Raw genomic sequence first — 17,427 nt, 5'->3', positions numbered from 1 at the left:
CCTATTAAAGGTAACCAGGCATTTGGGTGGGGGTGCAAAATTCCAAATCTAAGCTTAATTTAGGCTCAAACAGTAGGAAAGCTACAGCAATACAGTTCCCTGTCCTGTACCAGTTTGTATAGTTCTCTTTCAATCACCGACACTTTAAGAACTGCGAAAACTTGAGAATTACTTATAATAAAAATTTTGCAGAAGCAGGCATGCATATTAACACTGATTTTTCCTTGAACAGTTCTTTCAGCATGTATATATTTATTTATACATATCTAGTACACTTAGTGATTTCAGCAATGGTTATTATTACTGAATGGTGAGCTTAACGTTACGATAAAACACGACCAATCACAGGCCACCGAACCACCCGCTCGATTCTAATGCAAGGCGCCCATTGGCTGTTCGTGCCGGCGCTAGTTCCGCAAGTTGAACACCAGGAAGCAGGAAAGAGAAGACGCCGAATGACTGACAGATGTTAAAGAAAACACCGCATGGCTACCAGTGAGTCTGCCATGCAACTTTAATGGGAGGTGTGCTCTTGTGATCTGCTCAAGGACAGGAGGTTAGCACCCCGCTGCGACACTGGGCTCGCACTCTTGAAGATCTGGGACACGGAAGGACACACTAAAATCAGCCTCAAACGTAAGACGTGTATCCCTCCAGTTGTAGTAGGAATGTGCATAAGGTACATATAGCCTTTTCCTGTATTAGTTCATTAAATGTACATATATATCGGTGTGCATGACATGCAAAAGTGTTCACGAAGTTTTAGAAATGTACTGATACTTAGAGCCTAGGTTCCAGTTCACAAGTTCCAGTGTTTTGATTGAAATGTGTGCCGAAAAGACAACTAAATCGAAATGCTGAGATGTGTTATAAGATCCCACTCGACTAAAGTTGAGACATTTTCTTTCTGAAGGCGATCACATGGATTTCTTAAGTCTGTTTGCCATCTACGTGGTTTGCGTGCTGACGTGCATCTTCCTGGTGTGCAAGTGTTCCCGCTATGAGCAGACCCCTGTGGGACGCTTATACAGCTGCTGGAGTGAGGTCAGTGCACAATATGATTACACTTGCTATGTGACACGATCACATCATGCCATGTGTAGAGGAGTCGAATTATTTTGCTACATGTAATTTGTTTATATACAGCGCCACCTTCTGGCAAGTCTGTAATATAACTCGTTTTACAACCAGTCGGTATACAGTAGGTCAAAAATAAGACTATACTGTACACATTATCTATAGTTTACACACTTATTAGAAGCAGGTTGTTTCAATTGGTGACTCACTAAAAAGTATATGAAGATGATTTAAACCAAAAACCAAACAAAAGACAAGATGTTATCCTTCACTAAGTGGTTCTCACTTAATAGGACTAGATGGTGAACCCCATAAGCACTGGAGAGGCTGCAGCTTGTTTCTCTAGTCTACAGCAACATTTGAGTTTTTGTATTGATATATTGAGAACATTTGTATTTGTTCATGATAGTGCGGGGTGAGTAGCAGTGCGCATGGGGGAATTTGTGACCAAATGCAACGTTAAGCAAGAGCTGACACAGAGAAGATTTTAGAGCACCATAATATCCACTGTCAGGGAATCAAAAAGTAGTTTAACATCTCTACAAAAAGTCTGTTCTTGATTCCTGTAAGGAGGCACAGGGGCTCTTGGGTTAGATACACTGAAACAGGCAGTCTCAAATTTAAAACTACTCCTTCCCATACCACAGTGGTAATCTGTGGGCAGCTGTTGGAAGAGGAGTAAAGCCTCTGCCATCTGCTGTCACTGAACTTACTCTTGAAAATAAGTCATGCTTTCAATCATCTTAGGGAATGGGTGTTTTTTTTTTTTTTTTTCTTCGGGAACAGTTCTGAACTGGTTTAAACCCAGTTGAACAGATTTTTGAACAAATATCACCATGCCCTAAAATGAAATACAAATCCCATGGATATAGCAATACCCTCTCATTGATACCTAATTGATACAGGCTCCCAAACAATGTTCTTTCCTTTTGTACAACCCCAAGCTGTCACCTCATTCGATCTTATGTTTGACTGACAGTTGGGGTCTCGCTGGGTTCCAGAATGGATGCAGAGATTTTCCCAGAAGGCCTTACACAGGATCTTCCACCAGCGGTAAGAGGTGACCCAGTTCTAAGAAGTTGCAATGTTGTCCGTTTGCTAGGATACTGTAGAACCGGCCGTAGTTATTAACTGTAGTGAAAAGAATATCAAAATCTACAAGTCATTACTGTAGTAGCAATGCATCTTTTTCACAAGACTCGGAATGCTCCATTTTCTGAAGCGCACAGTTAATCAGATTTCTATATTGCGGAGTGTTAATCTAGATTTGTGATAGAAGGTGGTGTAAAAGGTTTGTCAGGGGAAAAGATTGCAATTGCAGAAGCTGTACTCTCTCCCATTGCAGGAACAGCCTGTTTGTGATTCTGCACTTGCTGCTGGAAGGGGCAGTGTATGGGGAATTCAGCTATGAGGTGTTTGGCTTCTGCATAGAGATGGACACTGGTGTGCCCAGCCTGGTTGTGCCCTACCTGCTGCTAGCAATGAAAACCTACTTTTTCTACCAGTGCTGCCACAGAGATCCTGGTGAGCTAGTGACATTCATCCAGAAACAAACCCTGGCCTGGTTTGGGTCTTTGAGGAATTGAAGTCACAATGCAAAAAGATGTGTACATAACTAAAAAAAAACTGTATGCATTACACTATGTTGTCCACCATTTCCTCCTCCCATACTGTCCTTAAACCCTGTGTAACATTACCACAGCATCAAATGTCTTTTCTTTATTATTATTCAGAAAATAATGCTATCCTTTGCCTCCCTCCTCTCCTGTTTTGCAGGCACTGTGACAGAGGAGAACCATGTGGCCCTGGTGGCGGTGTACCAGTATGACAGGGTGCTGTTCCAGCCAGGCGTCTCCTGCCCCACCTGTCTCTTTGTGAAGCCAGCCAGGTCTAAGCATTGCCGTAAGTGCAGTCGGGAGCAATTGAATGAAACCAGAGCTGCCTTTGTCCTTCCAACACAAAAGCGCCATTACAGAGCTCCTGTTGTGTGGATGTATGGAGCACGTTTGATCCTGCTGCTTACAGATATGGAAGAAGTGTTTCTGCGTGTCTCGTTCTCCATTACAGGCCTAATGTGCTGCTTTGATGAGTTTTGATTACAATGGAGCATTGACAATGAATTATATACCCCAGGTGTGAGTGAAACTGCTCTAGCAACAGGAAATGCTGACTTTGATGATGCCAAGATTTACCACCAATTTTACTACTGCTACCATTTCTTAAATATAGACATGTAAGAAATGAAGTGTTTAGGTACTTTCACTGATCTAACTTCATAGTTGGCACCTTTGGCAAGATTGAAGTGCGTATGCTATCTCAGGTATTTGTCTTTGTGTAAACCTGTCCATTTGTTCGTTCGGACAGGAGTGTGCAACAGGTGCGTGCACCGATTCGACCATCACTGCATCTGGGTGAACAACTGCGTGGGGGCCCGGAACGCCAGGCACTTCCTGCTGTACCTTCTGTGCGTGTGCGCCATGGCGGGGGACATCATGGTGCTGACTGCCGACATGCTTTTCCACGCAGTGCTGCACTCCAACCTCCTCCATGCCTATTACATCGACCAGCAGGGGCAACAACAGCCAGTGGGCTTCCTGTTCATCATCCAGGTGGGTCTAGGCTACGGAGCAACACACACAACATTGTAACAGTGATATCGAAGGTCAGAGCCCATTGAAACATCAACCTTCCTATATTCTCCTACACTGACTTAGTGCAAGGGTCTCAATGAGGGCCAGAGTAGCTTAGATTTTGTTCTGGCCTAGTCCCCTGACCCTCTGTTAGTAAGCTGATTAACCACACATTGTTGCAGGCAGGGTCAACAATCTTAAACAGTGATCTCTAGAAACACATTTAAAATCTGTTATATCCGTCTGTTTGAGAAAATAAGATTAATGAAGTACTGGAGAGGTCCAGTCGGAGAGAGACAATTGCAGGAGTGAGACCCCAGCATCAGTCGCCACACTCTTTCACTTCCTTTGATCCCTTTTCACGTTCTCTCCACAGCACCTCTTCCTGACGTTTCCCCGGATCGTCTTCATGCTGGGCTTCCTGGTTGTGGTCTTTCTGCTGGTGGCAGGATATGCCTTGTTCCACTTGTACCTGGCGCTGGTCAATCAGACCTCGAACGAATGGTACAGGCGCAAGGGCCGGGGCTGCCAGCACTGCAACGGCTCCCCCTCCCAGGGCCACTGGCACCCCCCTCAGCACACCCAGTCCCACCGCTTTTACAGCAGGGGCATCCTGAGGAACTTGAGAGAAGTCTTCCAACCCCTGACTCACAGCGAGAAGAAGGATAGATAGCAAGCACTGCTACCACCTTCATAAATCACTACATACCTACCAGAACCTCATACTCTCGACCAAGAGGCACAATTCCAGTATAGTCCGGTTGCTTTTCTCGCTACCCACAATGCCTACTGCGCATTTCTTCCCTTCTCTGCTTTTCAAAATCTGGCACTAGGCTTGGAGGCAGTCAAGGCAGTTCATCGTTGAATGGGACAGCATAAGTTATAGGTTTTCAACGCTACAGTAGTGTGATATAATTTGGAAGATATTTTTTCCTTTTAATGCTACCAATGTTTTTACTGTGCGTTCGTTAACTTTAGTCAATAGTTTTTGTTTTTATATTCTGAGATGGTTATTGCCCCACCTCGCTCTCATAATTTATTACTGGGTTCAGTTAAATCATTGTTTCTCATTCGTATATTACAAGATCTTTATAGACCCTTCATAAGGGTGATTTTACTGCTGGTACAATGACAGCAGTGAAAGTGTTACTCCCTCACACAGAAGACAATAGACCTGTGCAGCTCTATGGAGCAGTTCAGAGTGACAGAGTTCTGTTCATTTTTTTGAAGAGGGGAGTGTTTTTAGCAAACATCTAGGACATTGACCGGGAAGTGAAATGCCAAATTTACCAAAGTACTGCAGCTTTAAAAGGATGCAAAATATTTTCTACTGCTGGGAGGATGTGGAGCTGCAATCCTGGCTTCAATGATACCCCCAACATTACAGTTGAGGGGTGAAAGTGGTGATACACTTCCCTGGTCTCAGTGACCATGACTGCTCCACTCCCCAGCCCTGATCCCCGAGGGTGCATGGCAGGAACAGGTGTGACTGTGTATGGGTGCATCTGCCCTCATTAAAACATGCAAACCCAAACACTGTGGCACTGCGGCAATGGCCATCTGAGAACAGCACAGCCTCCGGCAAGGGGAAGTACAGTTGCCTTGACCTCAATCCGCAAGACTGAGAAACTGCCAGCCCGCCACTGTGCTAATCAATAGATGTCTGGTAGATGCTACAATATTTCCTTTGCAAATACTTGTTTCAAATCTCTCCTGTAACCAGCTTTGTTTTTTTTTTTTTGTAATAAAAGAAGCCAAGTAAATGTTTTTTTGTTGTTGTTTTTTTTCCAAACTTTCTCTTATGGTTCAGGGACTGTTTAGATGTCTCTATTGATCTGCATTGTAACAGCTTCCAAAAGTACTGTACATGGCCATAACTGATGTACTGTGTATATACATGGTTGGAAAATTACCAAGATTATTCAGTCAATAATTAGTTCATAACACATGGGAGGTATCCATAACCTAAAAGGAAAAATATAATCTGTAGAAAGCTTAAAGAAACATCCACAGGTCATGGGTGCTCAGGAGGTGAGTCAGTATTTGAAAATGCAGCACTTCAGAAGTCATAGACATCCCAGAAACCAGCTCATATTTGGAAAAAAACAGTATATAAAAATAAATAGTTACAAATTTTCCCTTATTTCAAATTATTCTCTCTCATCTTTGTCCGCTTTTCACACTCAGCTTCCACCATGGCTTGTGTCTTCAGCAGCTTCCTCTGTTCACTGTAACAGGCCTCTCTGCAAGAGCTGTAGTGCTGCATGCTGGGAAATTGCTTTTGTACAGTACAGCTTGGCTTGTGTAACAGGTTTCCAACCCCAAAAAGTACATTTGGGTTTCAACAGTAGCCAACACCAAGCTTCTCCATATGTACGGTTGTCAAACACAGAACTGAAAAGTAACACTTCAAGGAACGTTTCCAATTCCTAAGCCTGAAGCAGTGGTATTGCCGAGGAATTGAAAATAAAACAAACGCAAACAAAACCATTATTTTCTGGCTATAGTCCACCCCTCTTTTCTTTCTCCCATGAAAACAAAAGTAAAATCCAGTCATTGATTTCAAATGTCTCGAGAAAAAGTCCAGCACTGTCCATCTTCTGTGAGTGAAGCTAAGGCTACCGTGATCTGGGGAAGACAATTTCACAGATCCAGAAATGCTCCTGTGTGGAATGGACGCCAATATTGAAAAAGGTCTCTGCAATATATTCAGTAGGTAGTACAATTACAGCAAGGGGGGGTGGAAAAGAGGCGGTTTACATAGAGAAGAGCACATTCGATCCACTTTCTTCCAGTGTTTAAGGCCCGTGCAAGGAAAGGCTTCTTTAGGAGAATTGCTTGAGACCAGGCAGAGGTTTTCTTCTCTAAAAACGTACATTAAGGTTTTCAGGAAAACGTTCGGGGATTGTCTCAATAGAAATGTTTCAAGAACAGGCGAGAGAAAAAAGTGGAAAATGAATTGTTTGACTATTTACTTTGCAGTTTTAAATATTAAAACTGCACATCAAAATCTTGGCAGTCACAACAGCATTCAGGACTTGATGCATTTTTCACAGCTCCTCGAGACCCAATTCTTGACGCCAAGTCACAGCTCAGTCCTGTACGATCACAGTCTGGATCTCCACCTCCTCTGGGGAGGTAATGACAAACTCTTCCGCCTGCTCCATCACCTCGATGTCCCGGGCCGCTACCATCGTGACCGTGCCATCTCCCGTCTCCAGCCCACCCTCCGTGGTCAGAATGGTGCCGTCACTGATGGCGGAGGCGAGCGTCATGGCGACCTGCTCTGTAAGGCTCTCGGGCGTCGCAATGGTGATCGTGTCGCCGCAGTCGGAGGAGAGCGCGGCGGCCTCATCCATGGTAACGTTCTGCACGATGATCTGGTGGCCCGCGTGGGACTGGTTCACAATCTGCTGGACCACCTTCATGATGTGGCTGCCCACCTTCAAAGAGAGGGAGATTTAAAAAAAAAAAAAATCAGCAGACAAATCAAACAAAAAAAATAGATCTCCTCAGTTAGTCATCCTAATTTTGGGGGACTACAATTACACAGACTGACACACATTAATTTATTAATTTATGGGACTTACATTAAAAACAGTGAGCACATTTGAGTAGTACTGTTGTAAAAATGCAGATGACAAGATCACGACTCATTGCGCATGTTCAAATCCTTCACTGTTCTGTTAATTAAAATAAAGTCACTTTGAATGTCTATTTTTTGGTATTTTAACTCAAATTCCAAACACTAAGCAGCAATGTAAATGTTGTCAAGATACTATTTGTAATGCTCCAAATGCAGGATTATGCTAGTTTTCTTTGAACAGGCATATTATAAGATGTGCTGAAGAAAAAAAAAAAAAGAAAAAAACTTCCACCCTTCACAAACGCACTGACCTCATTTCTGTCATCCTGCATCAGTGCTACTTCTCCTCCCGACTCAGCTGTTTCTGACGGTGCCTGAGACAAGGGGAACAGGGGTGATACGAGATCTCAGCAGAGGGCGCCAAACCAACAAGGAGAATTCTGACTTTTTCTTTTCTCCATCAGTGGAACCTACATTAAAGCAGTCGGGGGACGGGGGGACGGGGGGGGTTTGCTTGTGTGTGCTGTGGACTCGTTGCAGTTCTCACCTCAATGATGTACTCCTGTGTGTCCGCCACCACAGAGGAAAACTCGACCAGCACGGCGTGGGGGTCCTCCGAGATGATGGTGGCGGCCACACTGTCTGCAGAAGCCTGGTCCTCCGTCTCCTCGGCCTGCTCCCCATCCTTCAGCCCCCCGAAACAGCCCCCTGCGACACAGGCAGACAAGTCAGACCCCACACACAGACAGAACCAAGCCTATGGACCATAAGGAGCTTCCAAAATGATTCCACCATTGTCAAATCGAGTGCAAGATCTTTCTATGTGGACGTTTATTCTCTTTCATTCCTTATATAAAAGTATTTTGTGTTTGTTTTCCTGACAGGCCTTACAGTCAAATGCAAAGGGAATAGGAATGGATTTAGCCAGCGCGATTCAATATCCTTTCTATCCCCCCTCGCCAACACAATCCCATTTAAAGTATCTCCCGAATCCCTATACACCAACTGACTTGCTCCTGGGACTCACCTTTGGCGCGCAGGTGCCGGTTCAGAGTGCCATGCTCGGCAAAGCCCCGGTCACACTTGTAGCACTTGAATGGCTTCTCTCCAGTGTGGTGGCGGATGTGGCGCACAAGGGAGCCCTTCTCCCGGAAACCCCGCGAGCAAAACTGGCACACATACGGCCTCTCCTCCCCGTGAGTCCGCTGATGCACCTGCAGAGCGTTCTGGAGTGGGGAGGGGGAGAGAAAAATAAACCGTGAGAGTGTGGGGGGGGGGGAGGGGAGGAAGGAAGGAGGGGTTGCCATCTTTAAAGCAAACCTTGGTCTTGTAGCCCTTGTCGCACTTGTTGCAGCGATAGGGCCGGTCATCAGAGTGCGCTCTCATGTGCTCCCGGACATGGCCAATGGTCTTGTACAGCTTTCCGCACTCCCCGCACTTGAAGCGCCGCTCGCTCAGATGGGCCTCCATGTGTTTCTTCAGCAGGTACCCTGTGAGGAAGTCCTTCTGGCAGACCACACACCTGAATGGCTTGTACCCTACAGAGGAGACGAACCAAGCAGTTCACTCACCATCTTTCAGCACAGCACAGCTCGGGGGAGGGGACCCTATGGTTTCTGCTTTTTGGTGATCCGTTTTCTTATCCCTGCTTTGCCTTTAAATTGTAATTCATCGTCAGTACGGTATCTGCATCCTTACGTGGAAACATATACCTGGGCCGACACAGTTAACAAAGGGGTGCCAACAAATTCAAAGCTATAGACATCGTGAGCTCACCCAAGTGTCCTTTCACATGTATCCGCAGGTAGTTTGGAGCTTTGAAGACCCGGTTGCAGTGAGGACATTTGTGGCCCTTTTCCTCACCATGTCTCTCCAGAGGCTCCTAAAAGACAAAGAATTGAGTAAAAGACTTGTACTAATGACCAGGTCTACTGTCCACATGCCAAAAATATATAACAGGTAAAAATTCATCAGGAGTCAACAGGTCAATTAGCCTCAATGAGGTCATTGGCAGCCCAAATATTTGGCTACTGATAATGAAGTGCCAAGTAGGAACAACATGAACAGAACTTAGCAAACAAATACATTTCAGTCACGATATGTGAACTGGAAATCTCTTCAATCAGAAGTTTAATCTGAAATATCTTTTGTACAACAGATTTTCACTCCTAGTTTTATTACTATAATAATGAGAACACTGATTCTCAATCTTGGTCCTGGCAACACCCTGCCCAGGTGCTTTTCATTACAACCAAACTAAATTACTTAATTGAACCTTCAATTGAACTAATCTGCTTCATTTGCCTTTTTAAATTGTGTATCTTATAATAAATTGGAGATTTTAAATTCCATATACAGTTTCATGCTTAACATGAATTATACAACGGTTTAAAATAATTTAAGATCTCAGATTAGTCAAATAATTAGTTAAATTAGGGTTCAATACAGGGTACCCTACAAGTAATTAAGTAATTGAGAGATCAGATAGAACAAAAAACAGCAGGGCAGGCAGTCCCCAGGACCAGGATTGATAACCACTGGATTAGAATATTAATCCTGGAATTACATATGATGAGATGGATCCAGCTAACAAATGTGACCTCCGTATAAGATGTAGCCTAACTCACAGTGATGTCCTCTGAGTCCACCTCTACGCACTCCTCTCGGACCTGGATCTCCGCAATCCTGTTCTCTGTGTCATGGGCAGGCAGAGGCAGCTCCGGCTCTTTGCCCTCATCCTCGCCTTCGTCCTCCTCCCTGTCGCCCTCCAGTGCAATACCCGAGTTGATGATGGCCTGGCTGATCAGATTGTCTCCCTCTGTGTGCTCTTCGACCTGGTGCTCCTCCTCAGCAGCAGACTCCATCTGCTACGGTGCAGCTCATACAGATGAGTGAGGGAACGGGGGGGAGGGAATTACTATCTATTAATGACCACAGGCAGTGCCGTAGGATTTTGGAGGGAAGGGATGATTGAAGTTACCAAAACTTGAACTTGCAACTGCTTTTACAGAAACTCGTATTTATGTTTCACCCCTTGCTTTAAAAACAAACTGATTGCCTGTATGCAGATGCCAATTTAATGCAACATGCAGGCCACTTATTGACAGATAGATGCACGGAATGCAGGTACATGAATTGAGCTGTGATTTGTAAAGGATGACTAGTAGACATATCTACTATCAATCCACTGCTGGATGAAGGCCTCCCCAAGAGGTTTCCACACATCAAAAAGATATAGGTAGAGAAGAGGTGTCCCTGGTGGAGTTTAAATGCTGCGGTTCAGGAAGGATGCTCGTACATGTTTCGGTCAAAAACAGAATAAGGTTTGTAGGCAAAGCAAACAGTCACAGATAACGATAGGGACAATCATAAAAACTGAAGAAAACTAGGAGAACGTGGTGAAAGCACAGGAAATCCATGTTTTCTTCTACATTTCAATTTGAACACTCGTGCTAGATGTTTAAAAGGGCGTGGGGATATTTAATATGGGTTCTAAGACGGCAGAAAAATGAGACATTACATCACAAGCCTGGATTCCCTCGTGTCACTGTTCTGTCCATGCAATCCACCCTTTCCAGTAGTCTCCTCTGACAACAGCACAAAAGCTGTACGTGCAACTAACCTGCACATGAACACTGGGCTTTCCTCTTCGTTTGCATGACGATGTGCCAACAGCAGATTTTTCAGAGTAAGAAACTCAACCCCCCAGAGGGAGGGTGTCATTTATTTGGCACGAACAAAACGTCTCGAGTATGCTTTGAAAACACCCGTAAACTCCACCATTGCAGCCAGTCGAACATGAGCCATTTGAGATCAATTCAGTGTGATGCAAGAGCTCGACAGAGACGTACCTGTTGGACCTCCTCAGAGCTGTCCACCTCCATCTGCACGTGGACTTCCTGGAGAATGTCCTCCTCGGAGCCGGGTACCACAGTCACCACGGACACCTGTGCCTCTGTGGGCGTGCCAGGGGGTGAGAGGGCTGTCGGCAGCTCTGTCACAAGACAAAGATGCATAAATAAAATCTGAGCGAAAGAAAGTCACCGTGCAGGTCCCCTTTAAATCAGCCCTCAATTCTTCTTAGGTATTTTTCCTCCCAACCGGCACAGCGAGTGTGATAAAGGTAAAGTCACACTATGTCTCCCCCAATGCTAGGTCCCAAGCCAAATTAATAGATAAAGATCACTCTAGGAATGTTAATCACTAACGCACAGACAAACAAGATTCAACAAAGACAAAAACTACAGGTGCAGCAAGAATTGATAACCGATAATTTTTTTAGACACAAACATTATTTTCGGCATAGAATTACTTGGGGCTGCACTATTTCTTGTTTCTAAAACATATGCAAAATATAATGGGAAAGGGGATGAGGAGAAAGTCCTGGGGGGGCTCTCAGACCCAGGTGTGCGGAGGACTGCCGGACACTCACCTTTCTGCACGCCGTCCTTATTGACCAGGATCTCTTTGCACTGGCTGAAGCGGATCTTCTCCGTGCAGGGGGTGATGGACTTCAGATGCCGGGTCAGCGCCCCCGACTCCCTGAAGCAGAGGCCGCAGAGGTTACATCTGTAGGGACGCTCGTCTGCAAAGGACGGCACACTTCAACTCCAGTGCCACATGTAGATATCAACAAAACTCCGTCGGCCAATGAAATTAAAGTGAACTTGGCAGGAACAAAGACGAGATACTCCGGCCCTCCAGGAGACCCCCTCACCTGTGTGTCGCCGGTTGTGTCGAATCAGCGAGCCCTTGGTCCGGAAGGCGTTCCCACACAGCTTGCACAGGAAGCTCTTCTTTTCACTGTGAGTGGTCAAGTGTGCTCTCAGAATGTTGGCCTGAAACAAGACACAGCTCCCCTTAATCAATGTGGCTCAGTCTCCCAGAAGCCTATGTCCGAAGAAATGCAACTAACCTACACAAGCACAACCTAACGGCAAACAAGCCAGAATCTGATTGAAACATTTGTAACTACAGTACTTTAAATATTTATAACGCAGGCAGACAATAAAGGAAGTCTGCTTTTTTCTTTCCTACAGTTTGCATTAATCTTCTCCAGGATCAAGTCTTGAGAACAAACTCTGGAGTTGTACCTATTTCTCCCCCCGTCGTAGTTCAGGCCCGTTGGGAGCATACCGTTTTAAAGGTCTTCTCACAGAGCGGACAGACGAAACGCCCATCTGAATTCAGCCTGTATGCCGCCTTGTTGACCTCTGACCTGCTCTCCTGCCCGCTATCTGAGCCCTGAGTGGTTGGGGAGCCCCTGGCCGCACTGCCTCGCCTCCGACGCCCCCCATGAGCAGTGCCCATCTCCCCCGCTTCATCTGAGGAGAGACATTGCAGATCAGGTAAGAAACTGAGCGAACATCTCGGCAAAGACACTGAATCAGAAGATGTGAGGAAGATAGAGTGATGTACAGACTTAGTCCCCACACAAACTTCAGATTATAGCACAGACAATTTCAAGTTAATCTTATCCATCCAATTTAGTTTACAGTGTCAACGCCCTGTGAACAATGGCTTATCTTGTGAATGATTTCAAATTAATGTACCTGTGTTTCTGGCTCTGTCAGCCTCTTCTGAGGATGCTGCACTGTCATCTACTAGGATTGTTGTGACCGACACTCCTTCAGACAGTATAACCTGCTGGGATAAAGATACAACTCCAGTGAAGACAAGCACAAGAAAAACAAACATGCATAGGATGTGTTGTTTCAGTACTATTTAAATAATGCATCAAATGCAAAAACAAAAGATCAGTTCTGTCACAGATGCATTACATTCATCTCACTATGAGGCACACTTGTGTATAAAAGAAGACCGTTTAATAGCCAGCTGAAGAAAAATACACAGTATAAAATGTTTTACAAGTTTGCCTTGTTTTGTACAAATAATTATTAGGTAAGAAGATTGTAACTAGCAAACTAATATTGAAGAAAAAAATCCCAAATTTTAAAATAGCAATTATCTTGCTCAGATGTATTATCTTTATCTACCTGGAAATCTAGTTTTGATAGGCTGACAAAATGGGGTTCATAAAATGAGAAATGTGAAAGAGCAGGTAACGATGCTCAGTATTTTGCAAAATAGGATAATTCTTTAGATTTGAAATGGACCATCAGATTGGCAGATATTTCTAAAATAATGCTGGAATTTACCAAGTCATTTTTTTTTTTTTAACCAAGCAAGTCTCCATTTACAACATTTCCTTATTACATTAGAAGAGTTATAATTTACTGCCTTTTCTGTCATTGTAATCATTTGCATTAACTACTTTAAAATTTGAAAGCTCTGTGACAGACAAGAGACAGCAAGTATTTTGAAAACTATACATGTGATATGGATCTTATTTATAGTTTAATTAAAAAAAAAAAAAAAGTATTTAATGAAAGTTAATAAGGCAATTCTGCTACTTAATCTGAAGAGCTGGGGAACATCCAGTGGGCATCTCAAGTTCATTGCAATTGGGAACATTTTTAATGCACACCTGGGGACTATGCCAAAGTTTTGGTCATTCCAATTGAGGAGAACTAGCGCACTAACTTTGTCTAGTCCTGCAGTACTACCTACTGGATCATACACAGCTTTGCGTTTGTTGAAATGGACACATTGTACTATAATCCAACTTCACTCCAATTATTATTTTTGCAGACACCCTTACCCGGTGCTACATAAACTGTGTACTGTACTCCAATTCTGCTTCTATAGAAAACCGTCTACTTGTGGGTGTCAAACCACTCCACTCCAAACCACAATTATAAGATGGAACTTTTCACAGTTCTCTTTACATTTGTAGCGTTTTAATTGAATGCAGGGAATCAGGGTCTTTACCTCCTGGCTGGACCTATGCAGCTCCTCATTGGGCCCTTGAGAGCCTGGGACCTCCTGGATCCTCTGGCAGTTGTTCTGGAGTTTGTGTTGGATGAAAGCTTCCAGGCTGGTGAACTCCACCTGGCAGCGGCCACACTTGTGCACATCCTCATCTGCAATCACACACACACAAAAGCCGGCACAAATTATTTACATCTACTTTCACTCCACGTCCTGCCTCAAAGATTGGCCATTTGTAGTTACATTAAGTAATATACAGACACAAATATTAGAGGTTCTCTCCGTGTGTGAAATGCATTGTTTACCAGACACAAGAATCCTGTGCTGGTAAGACCTACCCTGCACCCTCTGAAGGTCACAGCGATATATGTATGGTTCAACACTGTTTTGTGTTATACTTATTTCCTTTCAATATCATAGTCCAATAAGCATCCAATTGTTGGACACAGTACAGCTTTCGATATGTTGTAAAACTTGTCACTTATTCGCTCTTAAAACGTTTTTATTCCAAATCCTCAGAAAATGAAATAAACAAATAATCAAATACATAAATGCACCCGTTAGCAATATGTGGAATGGGGTCAATACTCAAGGAAAGCGTTAATCACACCGATTTATTTTTTCGTTATCTTTTTGCCTACCCGAACATGTCAAGTTTTTTATTTTTATTTTAGTTGTTTAACAGATGAGCCCAGCCCCTCCACTTCACTACCTACACTGAGAATAAATAACCCACGGTGTAGAAATGTAATTAAGTACATTGTAAATAAAGGAATTATGTTTTGTATCGCTTTTCCAGATATCTCGTGTTCAAAACGTCAGTCATGTACGTAGACGGAGGTACAATGCATGACAATATATTAATTCAAAACGAGCGTGTGGAAATAACACAACATTCCCCATGCACTTGCATGATCAAATAACGTACTGTTATTTTGTAGGATTTAATTAAATGCTGGCCAATTTAACCTACAAGTTCAACGCCGCACACTCTCTCCTCCCCTCCTCGCTTTTGTGTATATTCCTTAAACAGGCATCAATCGAGGCCTAATGCGGGGCCTAATTTATAAGAATATTTTCTGAATCTTTAGCACACATAAGATGTGAATGAGAAAGGCCGCTGCGTCTACCTTCGTCTCCGAGTGTGGTGTGGATGGTGATGATGTTGCCGGCTACCGTTTGCTCATCCACTGTTTCTGCCGTATTATTATTTTCTCCACTCATGTCGTCTGTATTCTCCGTCTCTGTCGCAACGCCGCGACCAGGAAAACATGGCGGATTTACGACCTCGTCGTCATAACAACAATAGGGGAGGGGAGGGAGGGCGCAGATGAGCGCGAGGTCGACGCACGCACGACGCACGACGCACGACGCACGACGCACGACGCACGACGCACGACGCACGACGCACGCCCCCCCTCCCCCGCCGGGCCAGAGCGCACATACACTCATTTGTGATCAGGAGAAAATAGCTTTATTTTCTAAATATTAAAACTCTAACTTATGCATGAATAATTATAAATGCAGATGGAATCACTGGAATATTATATTTAATCTCTCCATTTTCAGATGAGGTCCATCTCTATAGACTATGTAAAACAGTCTCACAGAACATTCATAATTGGTTTTAATTATGAAATTGTATGTGGATACATTATGCTATTACCCAGGAGTTATATACACAATATAACCGTTATAACTTTACTATTTGTGATGTAAACCGGTAATTGTATTAATATATGTATTTAAGAAATTCAATACGATTATAATCCAGTCAATGTAATGCATTTTTGTCTTTAGGTAATAATATTGACAATAATATAAGTTTATTGTCTAGCCTAAATCATATCATTATCTTACATTGTAGAAGTTGCATTTATACACAGCTGTAGATCAATATTTACACATATGATTTGTATACATTGTCCAGTTTCCCACTGTGGGTGACCACTTTTACTGTCATTTTTAAATTGCTTTCCAGTTGTTCAGGGTGTTCATGTGTACCAGTTCAGGATTGCATATATACAGTGAGGGAAAAAAGTATTTGATCCCCTGCTGATTTTGTACGTTTGCCCACTGACAAAGAAATGATCAGTCTATAATTTTATAACAACAAAACAATCCAGAAAAACACATTTCAAAAAAGTTATCAATTGATTTGCATGTTAATGAGGGAAATAAGTATTTGACTCCGTCGACTTAGTACTTGGTGGCAAAACCCTTGTTGGCAATCACAGAGGTCAGACGTTTCTTGTAGTTGGCCACCAGGTTTGCACACATCTCAGGAGGGATTTTGTCCCACTCCTCTTTGCAGATCCTCTCCAAGTCATTAAGGTTGCGAGGCTGACGTTTGGCAACTCGAACCTTCAGCTCCCTCCACAGATTTTCTATGGGATTAAGGTCTGGAGACTGGCTAGGCCACTCCAGGACCTCAATGTGCTTCTTCTTGAGCCACTCCTTTGTTGCCTTGGCTGTGTGTTTTGGGTCATTGTCATGCTGGAATACCCATCCACGACCCATTTTCAATGCCCTGGCTGAGGGAAGGAGGTTCTCACCCAAGATTTGACGGTACATGGCCCCGTTCATCGTCCCTTTGATGCGGCGCAGTTGTCCTGTCCCCTTAGCAGAAAAACACCCCCAAAGCATAATGTTTCCACCTCCATGTTTGACGGTGGGGATGGTGTTCTTGGGGTCATTCCTCCTCCTCCAAACACGGCGAGTTGAGTTGATGCCAAAGAGCTCGATTTTGGTCTCATCTGACCACAACACTTTCACCCAGTTCTCCTCTGAATCATTCAGATGTTCATTGGCAAACTTCAGACGGGCCTGTACATGTGCTTTCTTGAGCAGGGGGACCTTGCGGGCGCTGCAGGATTTCAGTCCTTCACGGCGTAGTGCGTTACCAATTGTTTTCTTGGTGACTATGGTCCCAGCTGCCTTGAGATCATTAACAAGATCCTCCCGTGTAGTTCTGGGCTGATTCCTCACCGTTCTCATGATCATTGAAACTCCACGAGGTGAGATCTTGCATGGAGCCCCAGACTGAGGGAGACTGACAGTTATTTTGTGTTTCTTCCATTTGCGAATAATCGCACCAACTGTTGTCACCTTCTCACCAAGCTGCTTGGCGATGGTCTTGTAGCCCATTCCAGCCTTGTGTAGGTCTACAATCTTGTCCCTGACATCCTTGGACAGCTCTTTGGTCTTGGCCATGGTGGAGAGTTTGGAATCTGATTGATTGATTGCTTCTGTGGACAGGTGTCTTTTATACAGGTAACGAGCTGAGATTAGGAGCACTCCCTT

The 17,427-nt window shown here is 43.9% G+C and overlaps 2 protein-coding genes across 5 annotated transcripts; one reads left to right on the top strand and one right to left on the bottom strand.

Moving 5' to 3' along the window:
• The first annotated feature begins 410 nt into the window (after positions 1–410).
• zdhhc4 (zDHHC palmitoyltransferase 4) lies at positions 411–5,474 on the top strand. 2 transcript variants are annotated; one of them, XM_066689044.1, is made up of 7 exons: positions 411–636; positions 914–1,044; positions 2,057–2,130; positions 2,423–2,601; positions 2,854–2,979; positions 3,442–3,686; positions 4,084–5,474. In XM_066689044.1, the coding sequence occupies exons 2-7, from the start codon at positions 922–924 to the stop codon at positions 4,378–4,380; spliced, it is 1,044 nt and encodes a 347-aa protein (XP_066545141.1). In that variant the 5' UTR covers positions 411–636; positions 914–921; the 3' UTR covers positions 4,381–5,474. The 2 variants fall into 2 exon arrangements, with proteins under 2 accessions (XP_066545141.1, XP_066545142.1); XM_066689045.1 differs by having other exon boundaries at positions 411–679.
• Positions 5,471–15,403, bottom strand: e4f1 (E4F transcription factor 1). Of its 3 annotated transcripts, none has more exons than XM_066689041.1 (14): positions 15,255–15,403; positions 14,125–14,276; positions 12,846–12,939; positions 12,430–12,617; positions 12,011–12,131; positions 11,726–11,878; positions 11,145–11,287; positions 9,921–10,160; positions 9,070–9,175; positions 8,614–8,831; positions 8,321–8,519; positions 7,841–8,001; positions 7,605–7,667; positions 5,471–7,150 (listed from the first exon to the last, which is right to left on the bottom strand). In XM_066689041.1, the coding sequence occupies exons 1-14, from the start codon at positions 15,346–15,348 to the stop codon at positions 6,800–6,802; spliced, it is 2,283 nt and encodes a 760-aa protein (XP_066545138.1). In that variant the 5' UTR covers positions 15,349–15,403; the 3' UTR covers positions 5,471–6,799. The 3 variants fall into 3 exon arrangements, with proteins under 3 accessions (XP_066545138.1, XP_066545140.1, XP_066545139.1); XM_066689043.1 differs by having other exon boundaries at positions 9,921–10,157; XM_066689042.1 differs by having other exon boundaries at positions 12,846–12,936.
• Between the last annotated feature and the right edge of the window lie 2,024 nt (positions 15,404–17,427).

The sequence above is a fragment of the Amia ocellicauda genome, chromosome 17, assembly GCF_036373705.1.
Source record: "Amia ocellicauda isolate fAmiCal2 chromosome 17, fAmiCal2.hap1, whole genome shotgun sequence".
NCBI classification, from domain to species: Eukaryota; Metazoa; Chordata; class Actinopteri; order Amiiformes; family Amiidae; genus Amia; species Amia ocellicauda.
This window is presented reverse-complemented; position numbering and strand designations above follow the sequence as displayed.